The 15857-nt window shown below is 46.9% G+C and overlaps 1 protein-coding gene across 3 annotated transcripts in view; it reads right to left on the bottom strand.

Annotated features, from left to right (window-relative positions):
• NFRKB (nuclear factor related to kappaB binding protein) overlaps positions 1-15706 on the bottom strand; it is a 30664-nt gene extending 14958 nt beyond the window's left edge. For 2 of the 3 annotated variants that reach the window (XM_005863020.2, XM_005863021.2), the window contains exons 1-12: positions 14967-15706; positions 13415-13570; positions 10956-11157; positions 6766-6893; positions 5767-5941; positions 5137-5274; positions 3984-4057; positions 2631-2715; positions 1849-2029; positions 1496-1604; positions 949-1075; positions 662-727 (exon numbers count right to left, since the gene is read on the bottom strand). In XM_005863020.2, the coding sequence (XP_005863082.1) occupies positions 662-727; positions 949-1075; positions 1496-1604; positions 1849-2029; positions 2631-2715; positions 3984-4057; positions 5137-5274; positions 5767-5941; positions 6766-6893; positions 10956-11157; positions 13415-13549 (1420 nt within the window). In that variant the 5' untranslated portion in view covers positions 13550-13570; positions 14967-15706. The remainder of the gene's footprint in view (positions 1-661; positions 728-948; positions 1076-1495; positions 1605-1848; positions 2030-2630; positions 2716-3983; positions 4058-5136; positions 5275-5766; positions 5942-6765; positions 6894-10955; positions 11158-13414; positions 13571-14966) is intronic. The other variant, XM_005863022.2, reaches the window with a different exon arrangement.
• Between the last annotated feature and the right edge of the window lie 151 nt (positions 15707-15857).

Here is a 15857-nt window from a genome sequence, read left to right as displayed (position 1 = left end):
TATAAAAGGGTACGGTCTTTTTTTTTTTTTAGTTTTATTCATTTCAAACGGGCCGGATCCGGCCTGCGGGCCGTAGTTTGCCCACGGCTGTCATAGACTGTGCAAGAGAGTAAAGAGAAAGGTTCATGGATTTCGGCATGAAACCAACACTGATTTTCCTCATCACCATCACCAGGTAACAGTCACCAAGTTACTTCAGGGGCACGCTACACAGCTTACACAGTAAGTGGAACTGTATAAACTTAAAACAAAAGCAAGGGCCCCGTGCCTTTAAAAGCAGCTTATTCGGAGCTGCCTGGCATCTTGCTGCACATTATCCTCCATAGCAAGTCCCAGTTTTAGGAAAGAAAAATAACCACATCATTACAAATTGACCTAAAACCGTAAGTACAATTAATATAAACGCATTTAAATTTAGCCAGCACCGGAGTGCATCGTAATAGAAGGGCGATTCCACCCCAGCCCCGTGAGCCCAAATCCACTGGAGGGGACGGAGGGGGTGAAATTCGGACCCCGAGTACAAAAGACTCCCGAAGGAGTCTTCTACTGACAGCATAAGATTTAACACTGCCCTTTACCGACTGGAAGGCAAAGGAAGCTGAGGGGAGGAAATGAGAGAACGAAGACCTAGTGTCATGGGTAGGTCCTATGAATCACTTACCAAGCAATTTCCACTGCTGGGTTTTCTCCTTGAATTCAACAAATGGAGAGAAACTGGAAGGCACGGCTGCAAGAAATGGACTCCATGAACAAGCCACACAGGTCAGAGTGCGAAACTCAGAACAATGACCGTCCCTGAGCCTGAATGTTTCACAGAATCAGGCCTCCACGGCTGGCACTGTGCAAAGCCATGATGGTTCAGCCAGTAAAGCTGCGGTTCACTATGAGAATTAATTAGACAAAGGGGGTGGGGGGAGAACACTGACCCTCCAGAAAAAAGCACCTTACCACGGCTTTCTCCAGCAAGATACTGCAGGGCTGGTAGCACCAGCTCCGCCCAGTTGGGGGCCGCAGAGAACCAGCTATTGAGGGAGCTGGCCGGAGAGGACTGCCAATCCAACACCCGCTCCTCCAGCTGCAGGAAAGCAAAGGCAGAACAGTCAGGGTTCTGTATGACACCAGCCACCCCAAGATAGCCACAGCAAGCTGGGTGGATCTGTCCAGTCTGCCCAAGCCACACAGCAAGGCAGCCACAGGGCTCTGGGAGCGACCCAGAGTTCTTCTCAAGCTGCAGACCAGAGTGGGGAACGTCCAGACCGCGGGCTGTCTAAGGCCGAAGAAATCATTAGGTCTGGCCCTGCCAAGGCATTAGGGGTGAGTTAACTAAATGTTAGACCAAATATAGCAGGCTACTTTTAAGTTGATAATTTCGTATGTTATAAATATCCAAATGGCACTTGGCAAAAAAATAGGTTCCCCACCCCTGCTAGAGAACATTAAGATTTTCTACGATTTGAAAACTCTGATTCACATCTGACTTTCCCACAACTCTTACCACAGGAAGGCTAGACTGCCCCTCCAGCAGCAAGATCTCGAGGAGGAGAGAGAAGAAGCTGGAAGATATTTCATTGATTCCCAGGCAAGGCTTGAGGTCTTCCAGAGGCCTAATGGAGGAGGAAAAATATAAGAACGCAAAGGACCAAGAACACATCCCTCGGTGGTTTAAGCCCTCCAAGCCTCCTGTCAATCACAGAGTTCAATCAAAGGCCACACTATGCACTTGCTCTAGTAGAACCCCGGGACCCTGGGCTTATGGTTCAACACCAACCAGGCCACCCCCAGCACCAGTACTGGGTCACCCTTCAGCCTCATCCTCCGCCCGCGCGGTCAGCTCTGTTGCTCACTTACTCCTCCTTGATGGCAGGCACTGCCAACGGAGACGGAGCCTGTGACAGAGGCGGGATCCCTTCGGTCCCGCTTAAGGGCTCAGCCAAGTCCTCTGCTTCCGATTTGATCACTTTTATTTTCTTCTTCTTCCGCTCCTCTTTTTCCTTAACCTTTTTTTTAAGGACAGCCAAGTCATATAGGGCTGCGAAGAAAAGGCAACACGAATCATAGAACTGCATTTTCTACATCCGGGAGTGCGGGGGTCTCATCTGCCTTTATTTTCTCAGGCCCACCAGCAAAAGGAAGAAGAGTCTCAAAAACGAGACATTTAGGTTTGTTTACCAAACCCCAAGAGTGATTTTCAAATTAACTTTAACAGTTATTCAGGCATCGATGATCTGTTGTTCTGATTCTATATTCACTTTCCACCTATAAATCCACTAGAGCAGTGGTTCTCAACCTTCCTAATGCCACGACCCTTTAATACAGTTCCTCATGTTGTGGTGACCCCCAATTTCATTGTTACAAATTGAACATAATTAAAGCATAGTGATTAATCACAAAACCAATATGTAATTATATATGTGTTTTCCGATGGTCTTACGCGACCCCTGTGAAAGGGTCGTTCGACCCTCAAAGGGGTCTCGACCCACAGGTTGAGAACCGCTGCACTAGAGGAAATAACCAAAAAAGGTTATCAGCAAGAAGAAAGCTGTGATTTCTCTATTTTTCAACATGTACACGGGTTCACGGAATTTAGCAGAGCGGCCAGACGATGGCTGCCCACTGAGGGTGTCGCTTACCTGCTAGAGAGCCTTTCCTGCCAGCGTTGACGCGAGTCATGATGTCATTGAGAGTCAGGTCCCCTGTCAAAAGGTCCGGGTGATCCTAGATGCGACACCCAGAGATTTGTTACGGAGGCCCAAACAGGGAGCCAAAACTGCTTGGGGTTTTGGCAATTTACCTAACAGATAAATAGATGTTACCTGCAACCTAAGAAAAACATGCTGAATTAAAACTACAAACATAAAAACTGCTCTTCATAACGAGGCATAGGAGAACCCAGGGCCAATCTTTCTATTGTACGGCATTTGCAGTTTATAAAGCTCTCTCACATTCCTCACCTTGCGTGCTCTTCAAATAGTCTTGTTAAAGATCACATTTTACAGCAGGAGTGGGGGACATTTTTTCTGCCAAGGGCCTTTTGGATATTTATAACCTCATTCGTGGGCCATACAAAATTAGCAATTTAAAAATTAGCCTGCCATATTTGGTCAAACATTTAATAACTCACCCCTAATGCCTTGGCAGGGCCAGACCAAATGATTTTGCGGGCCTTATATGGCCCCAGGGCCGGACGTTCCCCACCCGTTTTACAGTCTGAAAATGGGACTCAGAGAAGTTAAGGGACTTGCCCAATACCACAGAGCAGGTGGGGAAGACAGTCGGTTCTGACTTCCACTGTGGGAGTCTCCCCATCTCGCCACCTGCCTTAGGCGAACTGCCTCCTCCTACTGTGCTCTCTGGCGTGGCTGCACTGGCATCACCTGGATTCGGTGGAGCTTACAAACAGGAAAGAGCGGGCAGAGCACAGGATCTGACCTTGGCTCAGCCGCTGAGTAGCTGTAGGGCCAAGAGCAAGCTCCCGACCCTCTGAGCACTGGTAAAATGGCTATGATTCAACACCAGTCTCGAGCAAAGATTAAATCAGACACTATTGTCCGAGTGCCTTATATAAAGTCAAAGCACGGCCCTAGCTGGTTTGGCTCAGTGGGTAGAGCACTGGACTGAAGGGTCCCATGTCCGATTCCAGTCAAGGGCACATGCCTAGGCTGCAGGCTCGATCCGAAATAGGGGGCATGCAGGAGGCAGCCAATCAATGATTCTCTCTCTCATCACTGATGTTTCTATCTCTCTCACCCTCTCCCTTCCTCTCTGAAATCAATAAAAATATAAATAAATAAAAATAAATAGTCAAAGCACGTGTCTTCTCACACCTTTCATGTTAACTAGCGTCTATAGTTGTCCTGCCCTCTAACGATAAGGAAAGGAAGCAGAAATAAGGTGGTGACTACCTGTATGTTCCTCACAATAGCCAATCCAGAGACCTGACCTTGAAGACTGCTAATGGGCACACACCCGGGCCCCACTCTTACCGGCTGATGTTTCCGCTTCTCATGGTGCTTCTTTAGCATGATCTTCAGGTCACTGTCCCCCAGTTCTATCTTATCTGAGAGGAAATGAACCAAAGCACATGCACTAGGTCATTCACCAGGTGATGCTGACATTTAAATCTTTCTGGTCACCTGTGATATTCAAAACTAAGGTATTTCTCTGAGCTTCCCTCCTGCGGGCTGTGTACTACAAGTACCATCGGTCTTGAAACCGTCGCAGGGTCAACTCTTCAGTTTTTCTATGCATTGGTCAATAACCATGACCTCATTTACTTAGCTGCTCCTAAAACACGTTCAAGGTTCTTAACATTCTTCTTTGATTCCCATCCCAATTAAAATTCTTCTCTGCCCTGGCCGGTGTGGCTCAGTTGGTTGAGTGTCAGCCTGTGCACCTAAAGGTCACCGGTTCAATTCCGGTCAGGGCAAATACCCAGGTGGCGGGCTTGATCCCCAGTCAGGGTGCATGCAGGCAGCCACCAACCAGTGTTTCTCTCTCACACTGATGTCCCTCTCTCTCCCCCTTCCTCTCTTTCTCGAATCAATAAAAACATATTAAAAATAAGTCCTTCTCTAATTTCACCGATGTTCTGAGAAACTGCCATGGCCCTGGTTACCCCTTTTGTTCTATCATTGAAATGTCCCTTAGTGCTGCTATTTTAAGATTCTGCTTCAGCCCAAAATACCAGCTGATCAGCTCCTAAGAAAAAATTCCAAAGCAAAGGAAGGCAGGCCTACCTACTTGTAAAAAAGTGGAATTCGCCCTAACTAGTTTGGCTCGGTGGATAGAGCGTCAGCCTGTGGACTGAAGGGTCCCAGGTTCGATTCTGGTCAAGGGCATGTACCTTGGTTGCGGGCACATCCCCAGTAGGGAGTGTGCAGGAGGCAGCTGATTGATGTTTCTCTCTCATCAATGTTTCTAACTCTCTATCCCTCTCCATTCCTCTCTGTAAAAAAATCAATAAAATATATATTTAAAAAAAAAAAAAAGTGGAATTGTACCCAAACGTCTCCTGTTCTAAGGAACACTGCTTTGCTTTCCTGGCAGGTAAGAATCTGGCCCCCACCTCCCTCCAAGGGAGTCCTCCAATCTACCTGCACATTTCCCAGAATGCAGCAGCAGCCGCTGAGTCCTCACCTGCAGTTTTCATGTCTGTGGTAGAAAGCGTGGGCACCACCCGCAGGGGCACCGCGGGGCTAGGAGAACGCGCTGGGGAGCTCGGGAGCCATGAGCTGAGATCTTCAAAAGAAAATGTTTCTTGTAAATCCCACGTGGCTGTGGACTCCAATAGGGAGATTGGGTAAGTGGCCATTTGGGTTCAACAAGGGCAAGCCAACAACAGGGAGGCCAGGGTTCCACCATTCCTTCCTGACCCTTCCCCAGGCGAGCTGGAGCACTGAGGCCATTTAAACGGCTCTTCCGGGAAGAGACTTCACCAGTGATGGGTCGCACTGCAGCAGGCCAACAGCCACTACTACTCTCCTGTGGGGGGAAAAGCAGTTCTCTCAAGGGGCACACGGGGACCAGACAGGCCCGCTGGGGAGAGCCCTGCCACGCAGGGGCCCAGCTCACCTAAACCAGTGCCAAGTACCCATCACAGGTAAAAATGATAGGCAGTCATGCCCCACCTAACAGGAACGCCCACCCCCGACAGACAACGGGACGGCTTCTTTGCTGGGGAGATAAATGGCTACCGCTGGCTCCAACCACACAAGCTGCTGGAGCAAATCCAGCACCTCAGCCACTCCCAGTGCCCAGGACACTCACCCTCTTCATCGGACGACAGGGCCGTGTCACCACACTCCTCCTTCACTTCCCTCAAGACCTTCAGGTAGCGCTGCTGGGTGCGCCACTCCCGCTCCTCGGGGGTGCGGGACGGGGAAGGGCGCTTCTGCCGGAAGGAAAGGGCCGGGCCGCTCCGACGGGCCATTTCCAGGAGGTCCTAGGAAGGCCAGACGGGAGCACGTCAGCGCTGAAGCTTGTTCTGGTACCTTCTCTAAGTCTACAGTCTCTTCTCTTCATTGTTTAATAAGTTCCATTCCTTCCCTCCAGGTTACAAAAATGATGTGTATATGATTATGCCCAATAAAAACAACCTATTTTGATTATTACATGGCGAAAATACGCATTACACTAGAGCAGTGGTCGGCAAACTGCAGCTCGCGAGCCACATGCGGCTCTTTGGCCCCTTGAGTGTGGCCACGAAGTTTCAATCACACTGTACGTGGGTGCCCACACATGGTATTTAGTGGAAGAGCCACACTCAAGGGCCCGCAGTTTGCCGACCACCACACTAGAGACCCAAATATTTCCATACTGAAGCTTAAACCACTGAAAGCCAGAACTGTCTCGAAGAATTGGCAGACGGGTCCAGCCCCGGGCGCACTGAGGTTGGCGCACTGCATACCCCTCAAGCCTCTCAGAGGCCCGTGTATCCCACACTCCTCCCCTCGAGAAGCCTGGTTCCCTGAATGAGCCATGATGGAGCTGAGAGCCGTTTATTTATCGTGGTAAATACTGGAGCTACAATATTTCATCCATTTTAAGAGGTACCTTTTCCCCTGTTTTAACATCTCTGAAATCAGGGCACATCTTCAAGTTGAACATAAGAAAGAATAATATAGCTTAATTGTATCATAGCTTAATTGGTAGCATTTTTTTTTCTTTAGTGGGATCTTTCGTATTTTACACCTGAGCCCACTTCTTGAGGTCACGAAACCTGTGCGTTCACTGCCCGTTTTACATCCAGTTCCCGACATCACTTACACTCCGGGAAGCCAGAATCTGCTTCAGCAGCCGATGGAAATACTGCTGCTGGGAGTTGAGGTACCGCTTGTACTGTGACTTGAAGCATAGCTGCCGATACTTGACCACCTCAGGGTTGAAGTGTCCATCTTAAAAGAACAGAGGTACAGTATATATACATCAGTCAGCAAATATTTAATGTGTGCTGAAAAGGTGGTCAACTCTGCTAAACTGGGATATATAGTATTGGGGGCGGGGGAGGAGAAAACCTTTGTTTATGTGGAGCCTACAGTCCCGTGGGAGAGACAGCAAATAAACATCTAAACAGATAAGTAATAGTCAACTCTCTTAAGTACTATAAGGAAGTTAACTCCAGAGGACTGAAGGGTAAGGAGAGTTCAATCAGGAGAGGGATCTGTAAGGAATGACGCATAAACTGAAGCCTGATTAAAGCAACTGCAGCAAAATATCAACAACTGATAAATATAGGTGAATGTTACATGCATGTTCGTTATATTATTTTTCAACTTTTCTATATGCTTACAAGTTTTCCAAATGAAAAACTGGGAGGAATATATGCCTGGCTGGTGTGGCTAAGTTGGTTGGGTGTTGTCCCATCGAAAGGTTGCAGGTTCGATTCCCAGGCAGGACTCATGCCCAGGTTGTGGGTTCAATCCCCAGTAGGGGGCGTACGGAAATGTCTGAAGACTAAAGCAGAGTAGGTGGAAGCTGAGAGCGGCACGAAATGACCTGGGAAGGTGACCCGAGATCAGACCATAGAAACTTTTAGGTCATGCGTGGATTTTATCCTAAATGCAATGAAGGTTTAAAGCAGAAGAATGACATGGCTGGGAGCAAGAGTGAAAGAAAAACGATTGTAGTGGTCTAGGTGTGAGGATGGTGGCTTGGTCCCACGGTCTCCCTCCACATTCAATAAAAGCCGAGACCCTACAGATGGCCTATACGGCCCTTCATGGCCTGTCTCATGCCACCTGTGGCCTCACCTTCAACCAGTCCCCCTTTTGCTCACTCTACCCCACCCCCACTGGCCTCCATGCTGTTTCCTGAACAGGCCACATACCCTACTTTCTCAAGGCTTTTGTATCTAAAGCTCCCCTGCCTGCAATGCTTCCTATTAACACCAATATTTTCATGGCTTGCTCTTCCTCCCTTCATAAAGTTTCTGTTCACATGTCACCGCGCTGGAGAAGCCTTGCCCAAATACCAAATCTAAATCAGCTCCTGCCAGCGCTCTAGTCCCATTACCCTTTCTTTTATTTTAATATATCTTATTGATTTTTTACAGAGAGGAAGGGAGAGGGATAGAGTTAGAAACATGGATGAGAAACATCAATTAGCTGCCTCCTGCACACCTCCTACTGGGGATGTGTCCGCAACCAAGGTATATGCCCTTGACCGAAACCAAACCTGGGACCTTTCAGTCCGCAGGCCAATGCTCTATCCACTGAGCCAAACCGGTTAGGGCACATTACCCTTTCTTATTCTTTGTAGCACTTAAACCAATAAGTATTTGCTTATTTATCACCTATTTTTCTCTATTAGAATGTAAGGTCGTTACTCTATCTCCAAACCACAAAGAATGCCTGGCACAAAGTAGCCGATCAGTAAATAGTGGTTAAATGAATGGAAGCAAGAGAGACTTGGGATACATTTTTGAGGGAGAAAGCTCAGACCTGCTGGGACAGGAAGCAGAGCCAGGGGAGGGGAGCAACTGGGCACCGTACCAGCCCACCCTACTGTTTTGGGGGAAACATGACAGCAAAATAGACAGTGGTAACATTACACAGGTCCCTGACTGGACCCTCTAAAACCAATCAGCTCCCACAGAGGACCCGGGTTTCAGTGAAGTAAACCTCTGCCAACCACAGAGGGGAATTCTTCACACAAACAACCCACCTAAGGAGAGAGCGTGAGCCTTAAGCCCTTAAAGCAGTGGTTCTCAACCTTCCTAATGCCGCGACCCTTTAATACAGTTCCTCATGTTGTGGTGACCCCAACCATAAAATTATTTTCGTTGCTACTTCATAACTGTAATTTTGCTACTGTTATGAATCGTCATGTAAATATCTGATATGCAGGATGTATTTTCATTGTTACAAATTGAACATAATTAAAGCATAGTGATCAATCACAAAAACAATATGTAATTATATATTCAATATGTGTTTTCCGATGGTCTTAGGCGACCCCTGTGAAAGGGCGTTCAACCCCCAAAGGGGTCGCGACCCACAGGTTGAGAACCGCTGCCTTAAGGTAATGGAAGGTCTGAACAAGCCTGTTTCCGCCAGGCTTCTCAGCTGTCAAGTGAAGTCAGTTCAACAAAACCCCGGGAGACGGGAGACGCACTGCCCTTTCAGGCCTCCTGCCAAGCAGCCTCACCCCAGCAAGGGGGAGCAGAAGTGGCTTCCTCTGCTCCCCTCTACAGGACAGAGAGAAAACTGTGACTTAGAGCGGCTCCAAAGCGTCTTGCAATCCCCAATGTAATGATTGATAAAGGAAAGAATCATTATTGGGTGCTAAAACCAGAGTAAAACAAGGGCTTCTGGGAAATAAAGAGTATCATGTGGTCCCGCAAAATTTAAAAATAAAAACACTCCCCCCCCCCCCCAAAAATAAAGCATTTCCATTGCTCTACGTTGTTCACGTAACATTAAATACGGCTATGTCTGGGTGGTAGGATTAAGAGTGATTTTATTTTCTCCCTTGATTATCTATATTTCTAATTTCTCTATAATAAATATATATTGTTTTAAAAGAAAAAAGAGTATCCCGTGGTCCCAAAGCATCACCCCACAGATTGCTTCTTACATAATGAAAAAAGGTCCCTTACAATCAGTAGGTCTGGCAGACATCCTTAAACAAGGGCTCACACACGGCATCACCAACAACGGAAAAACAGACATCGCCTGTCTTCTGAGATGACAGTGGGAAGAAATAACATTTCCCACAGAGTGTTCTCCACAAAAATGTTTAACCCAAACCTAATCATGAGAAAACAAGAAGACAATTCCCCAGAAAACAGGATGTTTTACAAGTCAAGTGTCCTAGGCTCTTCAAAAACTGTCAGTGTTTTCAAAGACAAGGCAGGAAAAAGGCAGAGGGCCCTAGATTCAGGAAGCAAACATGAGATCCAAACACAAGGCATGAACCTTGAATTGGTCCTGGATTTAAGAGGCAACTATAAAGGCCAATTGGGAACTGAGACAATTTGCATGTGGGATACTCTGTGATAAATTTTTTGCTCAATGTACAATGTCTTGGGTGTGCTAACAGGACTGTGATTGCGTGAGAGAATGTCCTTGTTAAGAGATACATAGATGCTAAAGGGGTTGGCAGGTAGTATCATGTTTTCTACAGAAAGTGTATGTAATTCAGACACACACATACATATATGTAATAATGCAAATGGTAAACTATTACTAAAAATTATTTAAAGACTAGTCATAAAGGTGCCTATAAAATGCTGGTATTTTAATTTATTTTTGTTAATCCTCACCCAAGGGTATTTTTCCATTGATTTTTAGGAAGTGGAAGGGAGGGAGGGGAGAGAAAGAGAGAGAGAAAAACATCGACTGGTTGCCCCCCGCAAGTGCCCCAACCGAGGCTGGGGATCCACCTGCAACCCAGGCACATGCCCTTGACCGGAAATCGAACTTATGACCCTTTAGGGCTCGGGCTGACACTCTAACTACTGAGTCACACCGGCCAGGGCGATGTTGGTAATGTTTTATTTCTTGATCTGGGTGGCTGTTTTACACAGCTGAGTTCATATTATAACAAATCATTGAGCAACACACTTATGATTTATATATTTCCTATGTAAGTTTAAAATAAAAAGAATGGCGTAGGCAGCAAGTGTTGCACAAGACCAGTCTGCTGAGTCGGTATCTATAATAATAAAAGCGTAATATGCTAATTAGACCGGACGACCTTCCGGACAACCTTCCGGATGAAGCCGAACTGCGAGGGAAACCCAGGTCCCAGGTGCCTGCCGGCGGCCGGAGGAAAGCCCGGGTCCCAGAAGGAAGCCGGTGCCGGCAGCTGGGGGAAGGAAGGCCTACTCATGCACGAATTTCATGCATCGGGCCTCTAGTCTGTACATAGAAACAAAAAGACTGAAACGAAGACCTGCACATAACTGAATTCGTCCCCACCTCCCACTCCTCTCGAAAGCCTGCTGAGCTACGCACCTCGGAAGAGCTTCTGGGCGATGTGCAGAGGGTTCCCGAAACGGAAGTTCTCGCCCCTGAACAGGGCCAGGAGCAGCTGGTTCTGCTGCTCAGCACTGTCTTCAGGGACGCGGGGCAGGAACTGCTGGAGGTGCGCGCGCTGCGAGTCACTCAACACCTCCTGCCACGTTGAGAGGCTGACCACCTCGAAGAATATCTCGGGCTGGAACGAGGGAAAGCAGGAGGAAAGTCACCCAGAGAAAGAGGTTTCTAAGTTTTCTGTGTGTGAGTGATAAAATACGTACGACATAAAACTTCCCATTTTATCCATTTTTAACTGTACGGTTCAGTAGCACTAAGTACGTTCACAGCCGTGCAACCACTACCACCATGCAAGCTTTAAGTGTTTTTAAACAAACTAAAATTCCACTGATCTTTACTCAATTCTCAAAACTTAAGAAATTCATAAAGACTATCTATAAACCAAAGTCTTATACCCAAGAGTAAGTAATCCAGAGGAAAACAGTCTCAGTAGAGAGACCCCTATCTGGGAACCATTTCTGCCAGCAGGGGACATGATGGCAGACATCCGAGTTCAGCAAAGACGAGTGGCAGGAAAAAGTTAACAGGGGAGGAGAGAACTTGAGGAGTTGAGGTCACCTGCTGAGAGTGAGAAGCGGTGGGATGGAGCTCATTTTCAGTTCAACAATCACATACTGGACATCTATGTGCTATGTACTAAGACAGACTAGTACTGCAGACATATTGTCTGGCTGTGGGAAATATTACACAAGCAATTACAACGCAGCTTAAGAAGTTTACCTAAGAGCACATAGAAGCACACCATCTCCCAGACTGAAGGTTTCAGAGAACACCTACCAGAGGAAGTGACATTTACGATAGTGAGGGATGTCTGGCCGGTGTGGCTCAGTGGTTGAGCGTCGACCTATGAACCAGGAGGTCACGGTTCAATTCCCGGTCAGGGCATATGCCCCGGTTGTGGGCTCAATCCCCAGTGTGGGGCACACAGGAGGCAGCCGATCAATGATTCTCTCTGATCATTGATGTTTCTATTGCTCTCTCCCTCTCCCTGTCTGAAATCAATAAATAAATATGTATTTTTTCAAGACAGTGGGGGATAAGGAAAAGAAAAAAGATTGAGGCAAGAGGGTTAAAAACCCAAGAACAAAAAAAATTCAGGCAACATGTGGCTGGCACAGGGACAGGGAAGGAGAGGGGGAGCAGCCAGCAGGAGGAACAAGGGACCTGTGAGCATGCTCAGTACTTGTGCCTTTACCCTTGGGCAATGGGGAACCCTCAACTGTCTCAGCATGAGTGCACCAAAGCACCTCCGTGTCCAACATCTTCCCCTGCAAACCTGTTGGTGCTCACCACTTCATTCCCAGCATCTCAGTGTCTGGCATAAAGTAGGTGCTTAATGAAACAAGTGTTTGCTGACGGAGTGACGCAGGAGATTTACTTGAAAGAGCATGCAAAGGAAACACAGAAGGATCTACAGCAACTTCGGTGGTTGTTACTTCAGGTGAGAGAGGGGATAAGACAAGGGCAGAGTGGCGGCTTTAATTTCATCTAAAATGTCTGACGAATTATGAAAGAGAAATCTGAACCAAATGTGACTAAATGAAATCATCTCCTAAAACTGGACGATGCTCAGATGAATGTCAGCTTTGTGACGCTGCACCTATGTTTGAAATATGCAAAATAAACCAAGACAGAGAAAACAGGTGTTTCAGCACCTAGCGTCTTCCACATGCTAAGCACTTAATAACTGGCAGCCACCGTAACGATGATGATCACAGTGCCCGCCGGTGGAAGTGGTCACGGCACGCTGACATGCTTTCCCAGGGCGCACTCTAATAACTGACGAGCTGGCTCCTTAGAGCGAGAGAGGGCATGTTGGGGTTTGGTTTCATGCATCACAACATGGGTAATCCATGTAATGTAAACATACACATAATCCTCCTCTTTAAAAAACTTCTTGTTCATCGCTGAAAATTAACTTGTTAAAAATAGGGCTTTATGCCCTGACCGGTTTGGCTCAGTGGATGGAGCATCGGCCTGCGGACTGAAGGGTCCCAGGTTCGATTCCGGTCAAGGGCATGTACCTGAGTTGCGGGCACATCCCTAGTGGGGGGTGTGCAGGAGGCAGCTGATCGATGTTTCTCTCTCATTGATGTTTCTAACTCTCTGTCCCTCTCCCTTCCTCTCTGTAAAAAATCAATAAAATGTATATTTAAAAAAAAAATAGGGCTTTATAACATAGTATCAAGTTATTAAACATGCAGAATGTAGCTTATAATTTCTTCCTTACTCAGAATATTAAATAGACTCTCAACAAAAAAAGACAGCGATCATTCTGGCTGCAGTGGAGAAAATGAAACAGAAGGTAGCACAAAAAGGATTAGAACAGTGGCTGCGGGGAAGCTGAGAGAGGAAAAGATGGTGATGACATAACTCACATCCTCCAGAAGGTCCTCGGGCAGACTAACCCTGGTGTCCCCCAGGAGGCAGTCCTCCATAATCCGTGCGCCATGGCCGTCTCCACACGGACCCAGTTCCAGGGGGTCCGTCAGCATATGGTCCAAGGAATCCATTTTTTATGTTACCCGGGGAACCTAGACAAACACAACAGGCAGTCATACCTTGAGACAGAAAGGCAGAAATCCGGGGGACCTGGTGGACACACTCCTTCAGAAAATATTGTGGCCAGAAAATATTCCATCTCAAATCCCTTATCTTCCCTCTTTATCCCTTATCTTCACACCCTAACTACAGCTGAACAGCTCTTCTCCCTCCCTCCCACCACTCCATATTCATCTGAACTCTCAAATTTATCAGACCTCTTCTAACTCCCAAATTTATAGATTTTCTAACTTCACTTTACCCCTAAGCAAAAGGAGACTCGCTGAACGGATCAGCAGAGCGTGTAATTTAGACTTCTAGACTTCCCAGGCCAATAGTATCTCCACTATAACATAATTTAACAATGGGTTTTTTTTTTTAGCAATTAAGTCTTTGTTCTTCCACAAAAGAAAATTCACACAGACTAACTAATAAAGCTCAGACACTAACAATATGTTATTTAATGAGGGCCTACCAGCTGCCAGGGCTTTTCATAGATCTCATTTACTTCTTACAACTGTGAAAGACGGGGTTATTACATCTATTCTACAGACAGTAAAACAAGGACAAAGTAGATAACTTGCCTAACCCCAGGGATAGGACTGAGGTTCAGGTCTGCCTGGCTGCAGAGCCATTTCTTAACACTACACACAGTACACCCTATCTAAACTTCCAATTTAAATCATGAAAAGGGAGCATTTTATGATGGCTTTATTCATCCAAATAAACTCCAGAGGCTCCAAGACCCTGACCGTGACCATCTGTAACGTGGAGGCCAACCCACCTTCAGTCGGTCCATCCGATTTTTATTTTTATTTTTTTTAATATATTTTATTGATTTTTTACAGAGAGAAAGGGAGAGGGATAGAGAGTTTGAAACATCAATGAGAGAGAAACATCAATCAGCTGCCTCCCGCACGCCCCCCACCGGGAATGTGCCCGCAACCAAGGTACATGCCCTTGACCGGAATCGAACCTGGGACCCTTCAGTCCGCAGGCAGACGCTCTATCCACTGAGCCAAACCGGTCAGGGCAATCATCCGATTTTTATAACCATGTAAATGCAATGCTATTTTTCTCCTTCCTGTAAATAACTGAACACAGCTGGCCACCTTTAGAAAAGCACATATTAAAACTTCTCACAAGGCTGAGGGCTAGAATCCACGTAAAGCAGCAGCCACTAGACTGAACAAAGCTCTCAGGAACAAGGAGCCTGAACTCCATCACTCGAAGAACACTGGCTAAGTCCATGCTCTATTTCCTATTCCTACCAAACGGGCTAGCAATAACAAGCACAGTAAAATGGAAAGAAAAAACAAACAAACAAAAAAACAGACTACAAACCAAAACACCAAACTTATAATCTCAGTGACTCTGGACAAATCTTACCTCACCAGGTGTCAATTGACGAAGGGTAGTTGGACCAATCCTGGATTCCTGCAATGAATAATCTCTAGATGGATGAGTTTCCGTGACCTAACGCAGTCACGTAACGTAGTAATGCAATGACTTCTCATTCTGAAATTCTCAAACGATAAAACAGCAAACCTGTAAATTTACTATTAAAACGAGCACCTCCCCACTAAGTTATTTCAAGTTATCTTGAAGAGATTTCAGACCTATCTGAGACCCAGCGGATGGGTTAGTGTGGAACCAATCAGCTGTGTACCCGGCCAGCCATGGTGCATTACAATACCCTGAACGTCCCCTGCGCTAAATGACTGAAGCAGGTGAGCAAGCACAAGACATATGTGTTTAACAAACCTTTGAAATAGAAAAAAAAAAATGTAGATGCAACCTGATGCTGAGGATCAAGTCCTCATTTAAAAGCTCGGACATGCAGCTGGGTAAGAGCTGCGAAGCCAGCGTCCCACCTGACTCTCAGGGGGATCACCTGTTTCCCAACTTGCGCACAAGTGTCTGCAATTCGGTGGACATGGAGCTGAATTGAATCTTACCCAGGGGCAACCTTTGCCCTGCTGCTATTCTGAATAGGCTCTCCAAATACAAAAAGCAGGCAGCTGCCAGGGGCTGGCACCCCGGAAGCCGAGGATTTCTAAGTCTTGTGGCGTCTGGACCTCTTTACTAGACCAGGAAGGCCTCTCTCAATGGCCTTTCCTCTGCACCAGGGCTAACCGACCCCCCCTTCCCCGCCCCAAACAAGCTAAACCTTAGGCTCCTTCCGGGGCCACCCCCGGCTCCAGATCCCTCGTCCCGGCTGCAAAGCCTCCCCTAGCCAACCCCGCCCCAGCCCGAGGCCCAGGTCCCACCCTTCCCATC

The sequence above is a fragment of the Myotis brandtii genome, unplaced genomic scaffold (genome assembly GCF_000412655.1).
Source record: "Myotis brandtii unplaced genomic scaffold, ASM41265v1 scaffold170, whole genome shotgun sequence".
NCBI lineage: Eukaryota > Metazoa > Chordata > Mammalia > Chiroptera > Vespertilionidae > Myotis > Myotis brandtii.
Note: the sequence above shows the minus strand (reverse complement) of the source record. Positions and strands in the feature narration are given on the sequence as shown.